This window comes from Meleagris gallopavo, chromosome 5, assembly GCF_905368555.1.
Source record: "Meleagris gallopavo chromosome 5, MGAL_WU_HG_1.1, whole genome shotgun sequence".
Classification (NCBI taxonomy): Eukaryota; Metazoa; Chordata; class Aves; order Galliformes; family Phasianidae; genus Meleagris; species Meleagris gallopavo.
Window position 1 is genome coordinate 14,661,188 of NC_139408.1, and position 18,101 is coordinate 14,679,288.

General features: G+C 37.0%; 1 protein-coding gene across 11 annotated transcripts in view; it reads left to right on the top strand.

The window, feature by feature from the left end:
* Window positions 1–18,101, top strand: part of CHID1 (chitinase domain containing 1) — a 125,130-nt gene that overhangs the window by 24,294 nt on the left and 82,735 nt on the right. For all 11 annotated transcript variants that reach the window (XR_014883429.1, XR_014883430.1, XR_014883435.1 and 8 more), the window contains one exon: window positions 16,705–16,806. Coding sequence is in view for 1 of the 11 variants with exons in the window: in XM_085224344.1 (XP_085080470.1) it covers window positions 16,705–16,806 (102 nt within the window). In the remaining 10 variants the exon portion in view is untranslated. The remainder of the gene's footprint in view (window positions 1–16,704; window positions 16,807–18,101) is intronic.

The following is an 18,101-nucleotide window of genomic DNA, read 5'->3' on the forward strand; positions in this document are numbered from 1 at the left end:
TGCAAGCAACTTAAACTAAGAGATCCACTGTCTGATGCTTGCTTGCATAACAAAGTATCCTGTAAAGCCTTTGACTTTTGGTTTGCTTTTGAAATGTTCTGAGCTACAGGAAATCCTCACATGAGGGGGAAAACAGCAGACATTTTATCTATCTGTATAGAGCATTTTAAAATGCATCTGTTTACGGCATTGTCCAGAGAAAGTTATCCTAGTATAAATGGTGAAGTGAGAATGCATGTAGAGGCTGATGGGGTGGCAGGAATCCAACAAGCTTTGCTGTCACAGAGAACACATGCAGGGCTACCTCAGCATCAAACACAATCAGATGGTTCACATTTCCATCCATTGGATGTCCAAGAAGTGCATCACATTTGCAAGAGAGAAAGCAGAAACCAAAGCTGTGACAGACACTATTTGTATGTGGATATTATGCAGCAACTACCCGTGGGATGAGTCTTGTGTGTCTCTGAGAAAAGGTGCTAGGGCTGTTGTGTTATGTAAATGGTTGCTAGTGGAGATGGTTTGCTGAAGACTTCCAGCCTGTCTTTCAACAGATTGTCTCAAAACGTTAAAGCATGTTACTGCTTTTAGCATGTATGGATGTGGATGCATGTAGAAACTAAATGAGCACTGTATTTAAAACAGCAAGATGTGGGCGGATACGTTTTACCCTCGATCACTGAATAATTGGTGATGAAGGGTAACTCTATTTGTGCTGACTAATCCTGGGCTTGGTAGAATTCTTGCCTTAAAAAATTCTGAACATGATATTATATAAGCTTTTATTATTAATCGTAGAATCACAGAACGGCCTGGGTTGAAAAGGACCACAATTACCGTCTAGTTTCAACCCCCTGCTATGTGCAGGGTCGCCAGCCACCAGACCAGGCTGCCCAGAGCCACATCCAGCCTGGCCTTGAATGCCTCCAGGGGTGGGGCATCCACAGCCTCCTTGGGCAACCTGTTCCAGTGCCTCACCACCCTCTGAGTGAAAATAATATTGCAAGCCTCTTCAAATATTGTAGCTGTGCAGGAAGAAACTACTTTTTATGTTGTAGTCTGGTTTCTGATTTGCTAGTGATACTAATGTTTCCTTTTTCTGCCTCTATTTTTCTATTTTTTGTGGGTAGTTTGTTTGCTGTGGTATTGGTTTTTTGTTGTTTTGTTTCAAGTAGGGACTGGTGTTCTAAAAAGGCACATAAATATAGGTATCAGCTGGAGGTTAAATACGTCATTACAAGGAAAATATGAATGAGACTTGATATTTGGCTGCACCTGTCTTCTTAAGACTGCAAATCAAAGAAATTGAGTTATTTTCTTTGCTTCTCTATACTTTATAATACTTTAGGAATGCTTTTTCACTGGCAAAAAGAAATGAGGCTTTGAATAACAACCTTTGCCTTTTGCAATTAGCTGAATTTAGCCTGATTGGATGGTTACATAGTTTGTTCAGGTTTAGCAGCCCGTTCAGTAGCACTCCTTTTTCGTTTCTGTGCTGAGCAAAGACAGGCAAAAGGTCTGAGGATCCTCAGATAGGACGTTGTCCCCATAGGGATTCTGAAATTAGAATGCAATCAGGACATCTCTAGCATTTATAGTTTATTACAGATATAAGACACAGCATAACAGTGTTAAGGATCAGCTTTGTGGATGTTAAGTCATTAAAAGCTGTTATTCCTGCCGAAAACTGTGTGAAATAACTCTGTATTTACAGATTGTTGACTTTCCTCAGAGTTTTATTGTCTGATGAAGTAGGAGCCTGTGAACAAAGTAGAAATAAAAATAGTATTGGCTGCATCACAAACTTCATAATATAACACCGTGCTCTTTACTTACATATAGATGCTTTGGATAAGCTGTTTATGTTCTATATGATGGATATTCTTTTACAAATCCCGTCTTTAGGTTGCAAGGTAGTGACTGCTCCTTGAATAGAAGATCATTTTTTCTCTAGAAGTTGTATAGAATCTCTAAGTGAAGAGTAAAATCTGAAATAAATGCAAAAAACCCTTTGATTTGTTTGACATACCACTGACAGCTTTATTTTTCTTTATAAAGGGAGATTACATTTAAGATAGTAAGAACTTGTTCTGTCATTTTCCAAGGGTAGGATGGAGCTGCATTTTTGCACCGGTCACTTTACTACTGTTAAGAGTTCACAGTTAGTGTTACAGTGTGTTAAACTAGTCATTGCTACTGTTGTTTGTGCTTGGAGTTTCAAATGTATCAGTCCTGCTTAGAGTACATGGAATACAATTTTAGGAATGGATTGATTCAATTGTTCAAGAAGCCTGAAGGAACACAAGGTGGCTTTATGCATTGGTATTTCTATCAAGTCCAACTTGATAGTATTAAATAGCAGCATACAAAATAGCCTCTGTTCTTACCTGTATCTTAATAACATGCGTACCAGTACAAATCAGAGGGAATTGAGCAGTCCTTGCAGAATGTGGTATGTGGGATAATTAATTTTCATTTTGAGATGATCGGCACAGAGATGTCAGGGTGACGAAAGGTAAATATTACACTTCCCACTGCTGGGAAGTCTTGTGGAAAACTGTTTGGGGGTACTGTGTTTGTTGGGATGTTTAGAAAAATTGAGTGATTAGAGGAAAGGAAAAAAAATGCTAAAAAATAGATAATGTCTCATTTGAGGAGCGCTTGGACGACACTGCGAGGAGGAAAGGAAGAACAACACCTTTATTAATTAATTTGGGTGACAGAGTAAGTGCCCCCTAAGTGCCTGTTTTGCAGAAGAGTGCAAGGAAGAAGAGCTGAGCCACTGGGAGAAGAAGGAAAGAGTACAGTCTGTAACCTCCTTCCTCTGCCCCAGGAACAAAGGAAGCACAAATACAGCTTTTCCTTGTTTCCCTTGAGCTGTGGGTTGCGCAGGCTGTGCACCTGAGACTCAAGCTAACCTTAGTCTTTGTTAGTAGGTACCTTTTGAAAACTTTCATTGTTAAGCCTTCCTACTAAAGTTTGAGGCAAGCCAAAAATCTGAAGAAGTTCTTCTTTTAGTTAAGATTAAAAAAGGTAGGTGGGGCAGATAACAGCAAAGGAATGAAGGAAGCTGAAGGCTTTGGCATTCTGTTCTTAGATTGAGACTTTATAGGCATGCGTTTATCCTCAAAATTTTTAACCTGAATCAAAATACCAGACAAACATTTCCAAAACATGTCAAAAACACTGAAGGTGGTCGTACTGTTAAATTTAGAGCCTGATATGAATTTTGTTACTTATCTAAAGCTGACACAGCATTCGTATGATAGAACAGTCTCTAACAGATAATGTGGCTATTTTCTTCCTGCTTTGAGCAATTTGCCACATTCGTATGTGAAACACAGAATCTCTGTGTGTTTCTGCTCTGCTTCTCTTCAATTTTCAGCTATGTCCCAACCATAATTTTTAACTGCTGCTTCCTGCTGTGGTTGGTCTCTTTTAATGAAAACGAATTGGAAATCAAAACACCTTTTACATTGCAAACAGTCTGAAGTTTTAAAATTTGATAACTGATTTGGATTATGCCAAGGCCAAGTGTTGTTCACACTACACTTTTTAAAAGTGATGAGAAGTTGCTTGCTGAGGATATTTTTGATTTGTATGTGCATTATGAGATCAGGGACTTTCAGAAAAACTGAAAGTATCTCAAAAGACATTACTTCATAGCTGTACTTAGACTAGAGAGATTATAAAGCCCTGACAGTGCTTCACTGTGATTCAGCAATTTTCCTCTTTTTCTGACTTAAAGTGCTTTTGATTTAAGGCATCAAAGACAATGTATTTTACGTACAAATGGCACATAGTATTATTTTGATAACCTTTGTTATAGTGTACTCATTGTTACAGAAACGAGATCTATTGACATTCCTGAAAAGAGTTGGGAGGAATGGTTCTGGGCTTTGTTGTTTTTGCAGTAGGGATTGAAGGAGTTTTGGCTGGTTCCTGTTTCTTTGTCATGGAAAGACTAACTGTGTCTGGTAGCTTTGAAACAGCATTCTTTATTCTTAGGGTGTTGGGGAGAAAGCAGTTGATGCAGGTTCCTATTACATCTCATGCTGTTAAGGCAGCATAATCCCAAAATAGTTAGTAATCACTGTAAGTATTCAGTCTTTTTTTTCAAAGAAACTTATTTGAAATCCTTCCAGAATTGCACGAGGGCTGTGAAGGTTAGAGTATACTGAACCTTTCTTCAGGAAGGAAGACATTATCTAGATTAAAAAATGGTTCTGTTGGAGCAGGAAGTGAAGAGAGAACTTTTCTGAAGAAGCTGGGAAGTTTTATTTGTCTCCTCTGCTGTTCACATATAGATGTTTATATAGCAATTTTCCTCCTTTAGACAGCTAGTCTGACTGGTCAGAATGAGTGGATGTTTCTTCATGTTTTTTGTTTGTTGTGGCATTCAGCTGTCTCTTAGACCTCTGAGTTTTGTGTATCGAGATCTACTATTATATAATGGTGTGAATTGTTCTGTGTATAAGCTGTCAACAATGGATTTGGGGAAGGGACAACTACTTGCATCTATATGAGAACTACTTTTTAAAATATAGTTGCTAAAGTTCAAATTATTACAATCTTTGTTATGCTAAATTTTGTGTAATTTCTTAGGTATGTACAAGTAGGAAATGCTAAAACAGTAAACATTTGCTCTTGGAACTCTAACAAAGCCAGACAACTGAACTGATGAAAGTCATTTAAGCAGCTGGAAGCAGAGGTGGCCAAAAACAAGGATTTCCTATTTGTGCCAAAATATCCTGCAGAACAGAAGTTCTGATATTCGGGTTCTTCAATTTACTGTTCTAGAATGCTGTTTTAATACCTGTTCTAAAGTGTTTGCAAAATACTACTTTACTGTGCAACAGACTCGCTCATATCTTATTACTTGTGAGCAAAAAATGTGCTGTTGAATCTGGAATTAAACATGCCTTTTGTTTTCCACTTTTTTTTTTAGATTCTAGACTTGGAAAAAAACGTAGTAATACTGCTGCAGTCTTGGCAAATAGTCCATATCAAACCGTTTGTCTTTATTGGCTCCATGAGATGCACAGCAGTAGTGCAGCTGCTTTCATTTGAAAGCTGCAGGAACCTGAACCGCTCTTCTGTCTTCAAATATTTGAATATAATATGTGCTCCTCTCTCAAAATTCAGCAAGCATCCCTAACTTTAGATGTCCGTATTTGAATATGTAAGAGTAGAAAAATCTACAATCTCTCTCCCTGTTAGTTAAAGCTCCTTTAAGTACCATGTCAGTATTTTCCACCTCTAAACTTCCACTTCTCTAAAATTCAGATTTTAGCTATTCAATTTATTGTCTGTAAAAAACACTGTAGAGGTCACTGTCTTCAATAGCTGCAGTACTTTCTTTCCAAAGCTGTTGTGTAATGAAAATTAGCAGAATCTATTCAATCTTCATTTCTGCTGCTCAGAGCTTTTCAGGTAGCAGAGGGAATCTGCTTATTTTTGTTGTCCTTCATCTGGGCTATGATTGGCAGCAGGACAGAGAATTTGTTCCTTTAATTTACTTTCTGCTGCCATGCTCCTTTTCGCCTTTGCTACACATTTATATATGAATGCTTTGCTGGAAAACAGGAGGAGTATATGATGGAAAATTGCTTATTGCCAGTGCAGTTGCCCAGCTCAGTAGATGCCACAATCAGCCAGTGTTTTGCATGTGTGTTAAAGGAAATAGGTGGTTTAATCTTTTAAAAGTTGACTAGGAGTGGACACTTGTAATCATTCAAATAATTTGTGTTTTCTTACCAAATACCTGTCATATTCAGAAGCTGCTGAAGATTCACTGCTTTGCTTAACTTGTGGGTGGGATGGAGAGCCTTTAAATTTTGATAAATAAACAATATCAGGGATCAAAACAGCAGAAAATCGCTTGCTTGTTTCAGATGGAGTTTTAAATAAACTGTTATGTCAAATAACAGTATACTGTAGAAAAAAATAATTTTGTTAAGTAGAGTTTATTAAATAGGATTCTGCTTTCACCAACGCCCTACAAAAAAACTCCACAACACTTGCTCTTACAGTTACTTATGATTAGCTGCTGTATACACCAATGATGCTCCCCCATGCTTGTTTTTGCTAATAAAGGAATTCGGTGCTGGAAGACCATCTCTTTATTTGGGCAAGTAATGTACAAAAAATGAGATGTGGAAAGCAAAATCTGAAAACTTTTCTGTAGCTAAGCACAGTCTCCTATTTCTTATGCCTAGTAGATAATAAATACCCTGCCTTCCATCTTTCCTGTAGTTGTTAACTCTCCTGTGAGTATCCTGAAAACAGCACTGTCAGGAATATGGATGGTACAGTTATGTATGGAGATTTTGAAATCAGGTTCTGTTCATAAAATTCAGCAGTGTAGAAGGCATAGAAATGATTCTTAAGTGGGCTGTCTAGACCAGCTGACTGGCATAATAGTTTTCATTGCATATTAGATAACTTGTAAAGTACGTGTGTTTTAGATGACAAGATACAGCTTGAAATACAAATTTATACTGAGGAGAGCAGAAAACTAGATAGGAGATGACTGCTGAATACTTCTGAGTAACTGTTATTGGAAAAAGTTTGATTATCTCTTCTAATGATAGTAATACTACTGAATCATACTTTATATCATGGCATTGGGCTCATGGGTTTTGTTTCTTTACTATGCAGAGGCTTTGCTTTAAGTGAAGATCTGCCAGTTGCATCTCTTTATAGACCAGCTGCAATAAATCTGGATGCTTATTAATGGCTTTAAGGGACACGTGTTTTCCTTGCTGACAACGTCTCTGTTTTTGCTACTGTTTGTTGGGCTGTCAGCTCCAGTACAGCATGGCTGTGACTACAGCTATGAAAGATTTGATGCATTTTTTATAGATTTAGAAATGACTTAGAGGAACACATCTACTCTTAGAAGTAAGTGGCTTTTTAAAGACTGCACCTCACTATATAAAATTAATGCAGCTGAGGACTGACTGTACTCTCATGTGTTGAAACAATTGTACACATCACCTTTTGAATTCTCACTGGAGAGAGTCATTAAAATAATCCATAGGTCAACTAATGATGGTCAAAGAGAGGTGGGTATAAAAGAGTATATTCCTTACCATGTCTGGTGTTCGTAGTTACCAGTTCTGAGCCAGCTGCCATCCAGCAATGGCTGCATAAACTTCTGAGCGATGTTGGAAAACTTTCCAAAAAAAAAAAAAAAAAAGTTAGTGGAGATGAGCGTTTTAGTTTTTACAAGGAAGAATTAAGCCTACATTTGGTGTGTTAGAATTTTTAAATTAGGTTCATATGCTCTAGGGTACAAGCTTGTTTTGCGTGATGTTCTGCTATTGGAGCATGCCTTGCCTGGGCATTCAGACCTGGCACTCAAGTTACTAGAATAATTTGGAAATTAGGAGAACCAAATGGTGACACAGTGAATGTTCATTTTTTTGCATAAATGACTCCTCTGAAGAGGCTGAAGCGATGTGACAGGAACAATACTAAAGATGAACCTTTAATGTAAACAGTAAATACAATGACAAGTCCTGAAATAAACCACTTCTTTGATATTCAGATATATCTGTTTTTATCAAACTGATGGATTTATTTTATTACAAATTTCAGGTGCAAATTCTTAAGTCACCTGAAAAATACAGTGTAAGCGGTGCAGACTGACCTGCCAGCATGCCTCAGCCCTAGCTGAAAGAATCTGTCAGAGGAAAGAAAGGACAGCAGTTTTCAGGCTCATTTGTTCCTGGGTGTCTGACGGGATTTCGTGCTGTCTTTTCAGGACCAGTAGTTGTTGGCACATTTTTCCTCCTTGAGTTCTGCTGCTGGTTTAAACCAGATGGGCCACAGGTAATTAGTTTGGCTTCATGAAAACTATGTAGGCTATTCCATGACAAGAACAGATCCCGTGTTTCTCTCTATTTGGAGAGCAAGTACTGCAAAGGCAACAGCTGGGATGGGATATGTATATTAAGGAAGGGTGCCAGCCCTCAGTGTTCTGCAAAAATTCCATTTGGTTCGCAAATCCTATTTTGTTTCCTGACCAAAATACAGCAAGTTTTTTTTTGTCAGTCAGTTCCCCAATGATGTGGAGCTCTCTTGTTTTGTGAAGTGACCACTCTTGGCTCTTTTGTATTGTGAATCTCTGGCACTCAGTTAGCAGTTTTCTTGCTTGTCAAATTGTCTAGATTTCTTTTTGTTTTTTAGATGCCTATCCTGATCTAATTTGAGAGTTTAGTAGAAGATTCTTGCCATTAAGAAAAAATGAATAAAAGTTGGGAATGCTAATAATGTCAGGGAAAGTCATGCTTGTGTTTTCAGGATGGATTCATTTTTGTAGTTCAATTTGTGATTTCTCTGGTACACAACTGACAGAGTCCTTATGCTTTCTGAAGGCATCTTAATTTTATAATTCCTTTTGTGAAATTAGTACAGCAGCTGAAGGCAGTATGTAATAGGGTTTGGCTAATTATTTTTCTAAATTCAGTATGCATGGATAGTAGGGAATGGTGTGCAAGGTGCATTAATCTAAGGCAAAATAAACTATAAGTCACTTCTGATGGGAATTTAATTGAATGAGTTCTTAAAATCTACCAGTGAATAAGTGTTAGCATAGTGTTCCCAGATTACCTGCACCATTGGAAGGTTCTCTCTAATGTCTACCTCAAGTCTGCTTGTTTTTTAATTTATGGTCATTTGTTGTCCTGTTCCGAGCAGAGATTGTTGTCAGAAATAATCAACCCTTACACTGAACAGGGAAGTCTGACAGCTGATGATCTGTATTGGAAAGACAATAGCTTGCCCATTTGTTCTGTGCATCAGCAAACTGATGCGTTACTGCAGGGACAACCTCTGCCCTGAATTGTGAGCCATTCACTCAAATTTTTTCAAAAATCTGATCTGAAAATTTCAGTATGGAACTTCTGACATTTACCATAAAATGTTCTAGTGTTTGTATGAGTTGTTTAAACAGTGTTTAAATGTTTGGTCTTGGATTTTACCAGGTTTTTCACATTCCTTCACTGCTACGTGGAAACGTGAATTGTGTTCTCAAATACTCTACCTCTGTTAAATTATAATCTGGAATGTAAATTCAATAGATGAATAGGCAAAGCTACCTAGAAAATGGAAGAGATAGCATAGCTTATCTTTGGAATATTGGCTCAAAATATTACAAATGCATAAAAATCAAGGAAGAAATGTGGAATTATGCAAAATAGTATGAGGATCACACATTTTCTGTTCTTAACTCCAAGTCATCTCATTACATTAATGCCACCTTAAGAGATGCAGGATCCTCTTTCTCAAAATGTTGATCCCTTCTCTGATGTTGGTACTCATCATGATTCCAACTAACTGTTTAACCAGGGTTTTCTATAGGGCCGGTAATGGTATCCATTAAATAGGAAGGCTATAACTGACAGTAATTTTGTTTTAAAATGCACATGGCGTTTATGTGATGCTGTCCCAGAATGGTAAGCTTGTGATAACAAATGATAAGTTTTCATTTAAGAAGCGAATTCCTTCCCTTGTCTCTTGTGACTGAAAACTGATTGTGTAAAATGGCTGATTTCCACAAAATTGAACCAGAAAATATAAATGTAAATAAAAAATAAAACCGATGCTCGTGCTTTTGCTTTTTATAAACTTGTTTGGCAATCCTGTTTGTTTATATTTACTAAACTAACTGTAACTGTTTGCATACTTAATAAAAATATATTCCCAGTTTAAAAAGCCATATGTTGTCAATAAATTAGACCCTAAAGGCAGGTCAATATAAATTCTGTGTTAGATCAGTTCTGCAGGCAGTGAAACGCTCCATTTTCCTGTAGTAGCTGTTGAGCATTTTAAATCTAGAGGAAGAGAATTCATAAACCAAAAGGTTCTCAAGGTGTATAATAATTATTACGCATATGTTAAACAAATTAAGTGAAAAGTACTAGGTTTTGGCTAGTAGTGTTCATTCTTAGTGGTTTCCTACAGAGGAACTTGCAAATATTGCCTTTCAGATGTTAGATACATTTTAAAATTTCCCTCTTCCCCCAGATATATATCCAAAATAATACGATTGACCCTGAGAACAAAAAAAGGTGAGGAGAGATTCAAGCCTGCTAGTAAAGAATAATTTTACTGTTTGTGTGTTGGTTTTTTTATTTTCCCCTGTGATGTTTATCTGGTGTTCTTTCAATTTGAATTTTCTGACGTAATGCACTCAACTCCCTTAAGGTCTTTCCTATGAACAACCATAGATAAGCTTCTGTTGGAAGTCTATAAATCTGGCCTAAGTCAGTCTCCAGCTAATGTAATGATTTTGTTCTAACTGTAATATTCTGTATGTTGGTGCACTTAAAAGTTAACTTGATGCTCATGGTGTCCCAGCACAGTAGAAATGAACTGCTAACTGTTTAAGTTTCCATTTTTTATTTCTTCATTCTTTCAAAATTTTCGTTTCTTGTGATGAAAATTTCTCTGGCTTCATTAACAATATGGCAATTTTTGATATTGTATGAACAAAATATGATTTGGGGATGTTAAGATGATGGGATTTGGTTGGAAGGGCAAGGAAGTTCCTGTTTCTCTCTTCCGAGTCTCTTCCAAGACTCCTCATGTGTGAAACTGGGAGAGCCTTCTGAGAGGAGAACCAGATGAAAGAACACAAGCAGAAGAGCAAATGTGAGCACTGGTGATTGCACTGCTTTCATGGAGTTACCTTTGTTTGAAGTTTCTTCCTATTCTAAAACGAATGGGACTTGCACAGAGAGTGTAAGCAAAGGAAGAGCTTTGTAATAACTTGGAATTTATTAACTGATTCTCCAGCAATGGATGTACCTCAACACTGTGATCAAAAAACTTTGGGTTTTTTTTGTACTGTCCCTGATTTGTCATATTGATCTGGAAGCGTAGGCTGCAGAATAAGATAATGTGTTTTAGCTCTGATTTAACTGAGATTTGGGATGTATTATTGTTTAGATTTCTTCAGCTCTTGCAACTTTTTGTTCTCAGAAGGGAACTATATAAAAGAATGCAGTGTTACAAATGTATGTATTTGAATACTAACCACGTGCATTTTCTGAATGCTTACCAAGTGATGTGCATCTATATAACAGTCTTGATACATTGTCTGCAGGGATGTGCTCACTGATGGAGAGAGGTCAGATCATGCTGTGCATTTTACAATCCCCTATCAGCTGCATGGAATTCAGCCCATACTATTATTAAATCTGTTTTCATCTGTCTTTTTGGTTAATCGTTCAGTATGGTCACGTTATTTTCTGACAGCAAGGATTAGATCTATAATTACTGTTCAAGCCTCTGAACAGAAGTATCATACGAAGGTCCCGTTGTTGACTTGCCTGCTTCATCCAATACTATTGCAGGCACAGATTAATTCTGGTTTTATCCTGATTTCACAGAAAACAAGGTGTCTCTAAGCTTTATCTGTTCTGTTCTTCATTCCTCTGCAGAAGCTTATTTAGTATTTGACCAGTTTCAGACAAAGTGGACAGAGGAATAGTTTTGTAGTCACATCCCTGCCACTTCATAGAATTAGCATCTACTTCCTCAAAACCAAGCAATGGGAGGGCATTGTAGTGGAACATTTATAAGACATCACAGAATCTACTTGCAAAACGTCCATAGAAACCAGGATCCGTGTAGAACTTTGTTTTAAATATTGAGAGAGGAGAATTACTTCAGTGAGCTGATTTTGGTGAAGCTGAAATGATACAGAGCAGTAACAAAACTGCCAACAGGATTTTTACTGAGAAGAAAATGATTTAGGATTTTAACTTGTTTATTCATTTAACTGCTTCATTATCAGTGCCTAGAATTGCATGCTCCACAGAGTAGAGATTTAGCTCTTTCTCGTGTTTACTGTAGAACAGGCTGGATGCAGAAAGAACCAGTGCATTTGTATTCAGTGATCGTGCATTAACTGAATTCAGTGGTCTGTTCATAAAATGCAATAGCATTATACTTCAGTGCAGCTATCTGTGAGGAGCTATGAAAACTAATAAGATCTGTGGTGATGAAAGAGCAGAGAAGGGAAGATTTGCAAACAGCTGGTTTACAGAGAAAACAGAATTACACACAACAAGAGAATTAAGTCATTACTGAGCAGATGACTTCTGAAACAAACGTATAGAGGAAACAGAAAATCAATCAGCTTTCTATTATGAAGGACTATTCAGAGACATGAGGATAAAGAAAAGCTCTCCCTTATAGGAGAGGGAGAAGGTGAGGTAACCAAACAAGAATGCAGTTCAAACTTGCAGGGAATAGCAGTCAGTTACAAGACCTTTTTTTCTTATCTTATTTCATTTTGAGAGTAATCATAGTGAGACAAGAAGTAATTGAAAATGTAGATTCATTTGAAAGTAAATGAAATGGCTTGCATGGTTGAAATATTTTTTTTTCCAGTCTTTCAGTGTGAAAGATGACAAAGTCAAAACCCTATAGAAATACTTATCTGTAAAACGCTAATGGGAATTTTGATACAAATGACCATATACTATTTGGAAGGAGCAGGTCATAGAGATTCTTAAGCTATGATACAAGCTGCCCTGCACTTAGGTTTGAAAAGGATATCATAATCAAAAGGGACAGAAATTCTAAGCCATGTATATAGAAATGGCTAGAAAAATGAGATTTCATCTGAGTCTCTGACATTTATGTACTGTACTATCGTAGTTTTTTTATATGCATAGAACAGTGAGCCATCAGGAGATGCCAACAAACTGAAGGGAATATATGCAAATAAGAGCTACAATCTCATGGGAATGGCTGTTTTTTTCTGCACCGTCTAAAAGAAATTTGTGTCAGAAGCCTACAAATGAAAATGGAGAGTCTTAAAAGAGCTTCTGTACTGGGTCTGTCTGGGATGGTGTTCAGTTTTCCCAGAACGCTCCATATAATGCTGTGCTCTGTATTTCTAGCTAGAACAGTGTCTAGCTGTCCCACTGAAGTTTTTTTCTCATGCTGAGCAGTGCTGGCACAGCACTGAGGTTCTCTTCAAACCTCCAGGAGCTGGGAGTCTGGGGATGAGCAAGAGGTAGGGACAGGACATTGCTGGGGCAGGTGATCCAGTCTGACCTAGAGTCTAATTCCATGCCATAAGACATCACACTCAGAAATAAAAGCTGGGAAAGGAGAAAGAGAAGGGGGGATTCTTGTTATGAAAATGACTGTCCTCCTGAAAAATCACTATGCATATTAAGGCTCTGCTTATCAAGACATGGCTGAACATTGCTTGCTAGTGGGAAGTAGAGAAAAATTGTTTTCTCTCTCTTTACTTCCCCATGGCCTTTGCTTGTTTTTTTGTTTTTTTTTTCTCTTTTCTCCTCTTTAGTCAAGTAGCCACTATCTCAACTTGTGAGTCTTTCCCCCTGCCTCCCTTATCATATTTCTTCTCCTCTTATTTTGAGGAGTGAGAATAAGAGAGTGATTGTGGTGGAGTTCAGCTGGCCATCAATGTAAATCTGCCACAGCTTCTTAGTCAAGTGAAAAGTGGCTTTGCTAAAAATGGGAAGAATGGTTGTAGAAACAAGGTTTGAAAAGGAAAATCAGTATTTTAGCTAAGAAAATTAATGTCTTTGGAGCTGTATCAGTTCTCAAGGAAACTGACTGCTTTAAAGCAAAGCTATTAATGTGTTGTAGTCCAAACAAGAATTGGACTGTGTCACCTCTTGGAAATGTTTCTGTCTCTTAAACATTATGCTTAAAAAGTAGAGTGCTTGTTTTCTCTTCATAATGCAGTGGTTCGCTAGAAAAGGATAGACAAGATAGGCAAGTTCATCCAGCACCTGGGCTCATGTCCTGTATGTCATGAAGGATAGTATGTCCAGGTGAAAAAAATGATTGCACATTCTGTAACAGTATATGGGGTTTCTTCTGTTGTTTGCTCTTGGGGCTTGCTGTTGTTTCACTGCAGTAACCAGAGTGCAGTAAAAGTCATGTCTGTTGTGATGTTATTGTCCACATACATGCAAATTTAGTCTTGATTAGATGGCCAATTCCAAACCTGAGTAGCTGGAGTTTTATTGTCAGCAGTTACTAAGTTTCCTAGTTAACTATGCTGAACAATTGATGTAAGAATCAAGTAAGAACACGAGTGCATCTGAGAAGAATGTTAAGGAAAGTGAATGAAATTTGCAGAAGATATTCAGGCAAAAAAACACAAACAATCTTACAATAGTGATAAAAAGGGTTTACTATAAGCTATTATGAATACTGCTTTAAATTTACTTCTTGAATCCAGATTGTTTCACATTCATAATATGCATTACATAATTTCAGTATATTTGTAGACCAGCAGGACCCATTTTTGTTTGTTTGTTTGTTTTCACACAGCAGATTTCTATTTAGTGTACGACTTCACTATCTTATCCTGTACATTCACTATCTTATCCAGTGCTATCTTCAGGTGAACTCACAGATAAAGAAAATGAAGCACTTCAGAGGTCAGGGTTAGTTCCAAGCAAAGAGATTTTGAGATACAGTAAATCATCTGCTTTTCCTGCCAGTCATGCTCATGTATATGCCTTCTGTCCCTTTGCATTTGTGTTGCGTTGATAATAAGCAGAAAAAAATCACCAAGGTTCTAGTCATCTGACAATAACCAGGTATCCTTAGTATGTATCTTATACACTGTAAGTAAGTGCTGATGGACTCTGCCACTTTGCTGAGTATTTTGGAAATGATATTTAGGGCTTAAAAGGATGACGGACATTTGGGTTACATTAAAAACTTTTTCTCTCATGAACTTCCGTTGTATTTTCTGTGCAGAGTCTCTTGAATTTCTTTGTGGTGGTTTTCTCAATGGTGTACCCAGTAGAACATATCTGCCTTTAAGTTAGGATTAATTTAGTGTTTGGAAAACCTTAAATAAGAATAGTAGCTATACAAAAATACCTGTTTTTATCCTTAGGTACTTTTTTAAACACCATCTATGAAAGGGCAAAGCATCTTCCTTCCTGACAGATTTATTCTAAGTTGGAAATTTATGCCCTTTTTCTCAAATGGATTTCCTTTGTAGTTAAAATAGTTTGGTTACAAGCTTACTTTGCAGAAAATTATGACTATATCCATTTTAACCTCAATTTTTTCCACGTTCCTTGACAATACATATGAAAAGTGGATAAATTACTTGCCCTCTACACCCAAGTTTCATTAAAATACTACCCAGCTTAATCTATAATGCAATCTAACTCACTATAATATCTAATGCACATTATAATTACTTTTTATGCTTTTCCTGTCATGAGTAATCAAAATCAATTTACTGAAAATGTGTTTTGTTGGGGTTTTCATTGGGGAATTGCATTGCCTGCAGGCATCCAGGTTGCCATGACATTATTTCAAAAATGTCCTTCATTTTCTTTATTTTGGAAAACAGCTGTAGCTTGCAGTCGCAGCAAATCACAAGCAGATAACTATCCAAAAAATTAGGGTCCAGAAATGGGTTCCAGAAGTGAACATTTATTTTAATTTGTTAAAACCTCGAAAGAAAAGGTTGGAATTTCTTTTTAATGTGACAAGTGTATCACTGGTTCTGAAAACCTGAAGCTGCTAGAGCAGCGCTATGCTTTGTATAACTTTGAGTTACATATTCCAGTGTGTATTTGGTCTCACTCATTGACCTGTCTTGCAAATGTCATTCATACTTTACTCACCTATAACATGACATACGTTAAATGATTTATTCTGCCCCACTTTATAACCTGTACTCTGTTAAGTACTTTCCTAAAGTGTCCTTTTAAACTGATAAATGAATGCTGTTATGCTCTGGTGATCCATTTAGCACATAATATTGAATGAAGAATTTAGACACTGATCCAAAAGCGATAAGGGTCAAAACAAGTGATTTTTTTTTTCATTTTATTACTTGCATCTGTTACTGAGCATCTTTTTGGATTTTACAGTTGAGTTGGACCATAAGTGGTTTTAATCTGTGCTTTGTCTAGATAGGAGTCATCTGCTAATCTCTAGGAAAAGTAATATCACTTACTTGTAAAGTCTTCAGTATCTTCCCCTCTGTTCTCAAGTGTAACCTCACGCATTCCTATAGAAGTGGCTGTAGCTGTTAAACTACTTTTTTCTTTGTAGGGTTCCCCTGCAAACCTTACTCTCCCAGGCTATTTAGGATAATACACAGCTTCTCTACCTGTGCCTCAGAGCCCTCTGGCCGAGGACAGTGATCTCCTTGCATCTCTGTCATGTGCTTAAGGCTTCCTTTTGTGCACTGCTAGTTTGATGTTTTGAATTCTTTTTGAAACATACTCAGAACTTGTGTGCAGTAATTGCTTGGGTTGAATGGTTGAAGAAAGTCAAATGTTTGACTTTGCAAAACTGTCAAAAATACACCCTCTCATCTCTTGAAGCTAGATTTTGTAAACAATGAATAAAGTTATTTGTTTTTAATTAAAATAAATAGTCAGGGGAGGATAAGAATTCATACAACGGTATACTAAAGGCATAGCTAAACTTTTGTGTGATGAAGGTCATGGAGTGGAATTTCCTCAAACTGAGGGCAGAATGGGTTCATTCAATTTCATAGAATCACAGAATGATTGTGGTTTGAAGGGATCTTAAAGGTCACCTAGTTCCAACCCACGCGCTGTGGGCAGGGATGTCAGCCAGGTTGTGAAAATAACTTTTCTTTCTGGTGTGTTGTTTTTTTTTTAAAAAAAAATTATTTGTTTTTTAAATTTGTTTTAAAAGGACTAACCAGCCGGGAATGTTCACAAAGAAAGAATTTGATCAGTTGGCCTCAGCAGTAGACAGCTTCAGTCTCATGACATATGACTATTCAACACCACAAAGGTAAGACTAACACTAGAAAAACAAAAAACTGAAGTAACTGATTCCTATTTATGCCCTTATGAAATCTACAACTTGAGGTTTGTCATTTTTTAAATTTTCACAGAGCGGATAATGTGTATTGACTGTATCAGATACTACAGTTTTGGATTAGTAATTAGAATTGAACCAGCAATAATTTGGATTTAGCTGCAGTGAAGATTTGGCACACAGTATTTTAGAAGGCTTTGCACCTGAGCTAAATAATTCTTCTTTTATTGGTACTGTGACACTCGTTTACAGGTGAACTTTTCACTTTTAGTTATTTGACACAGTTTTGCACAATGGTACAGAATAATCCAGTACATGTCACTGGAAAGAAAAGCTTTAAAGCACAATTGACAACTCACTTGTCTGATTCCTCATGAGACAGCAGACTGTGTTTTGACAGCACTGCTGATGTGATCATGGTTAAACATGTTTTTATGTTCCTCCACTAGTCCCTTCTTTGTACTTCTGCAGCTGTTGTGCAGCAACTCAATGAACCAACTTATCTACATGAAAAGCAACACAAAACTCCACTCTTGCACGTGAATATTCATTTTCAGGAACTTAGGATTTTTATGTCTTTGAAGTAGAACAGCAATCAAGTTGAGAGATCCTTAAACTCAGACTTTTAACATCATCATTCTCCAGAAGTGTGGTTCATTTCATCTCCAAATTGCAGATAAAGACATGCTCTTTGACTTCCAGGGTGATTCAATTTATCTTGCTTCAGTATGGTTGTCTACGGTTAACATTTGTGGTAAGCTGGCAGATGTAGAAATGCATATATTACATCATTAAGACCTCTGCCACCTATAGCATTCTAGCATTTTGATAGTGTCTACACAGGTTTATTTCTGAAGAGACTGAAGTTCTTTTCTATTAAGCTTACCTATCTCTTATCTCTTTCCCCAGACCCTTTTTCTAGATCATCAAGCCTAGCACCCTAGGGAAAAGGAACATATTTGAAATTAAAACGGTTATTTGTTCTTCTCTTCTGCTGAAATATGCAGCATAGAGATAACCATTGTAGCTTTCCTCTATGTAAATCTGACCTCTATGAAGATGAGATGCTAAGGACTTTCATATAGACTTTTCAAACCTATGTAGAACCCCGGATGCATTTAGAGATACACATTATACTGTATGCTACCATCTTTCTTCTATGGTGAAGCTTCACCACACTTTATGATATGTTAAAATCACAAGATCTATTATGGCACAGTCTCATTTTAATACTTCCACTACTACATTAAGCTACTTAGATCTGGCTT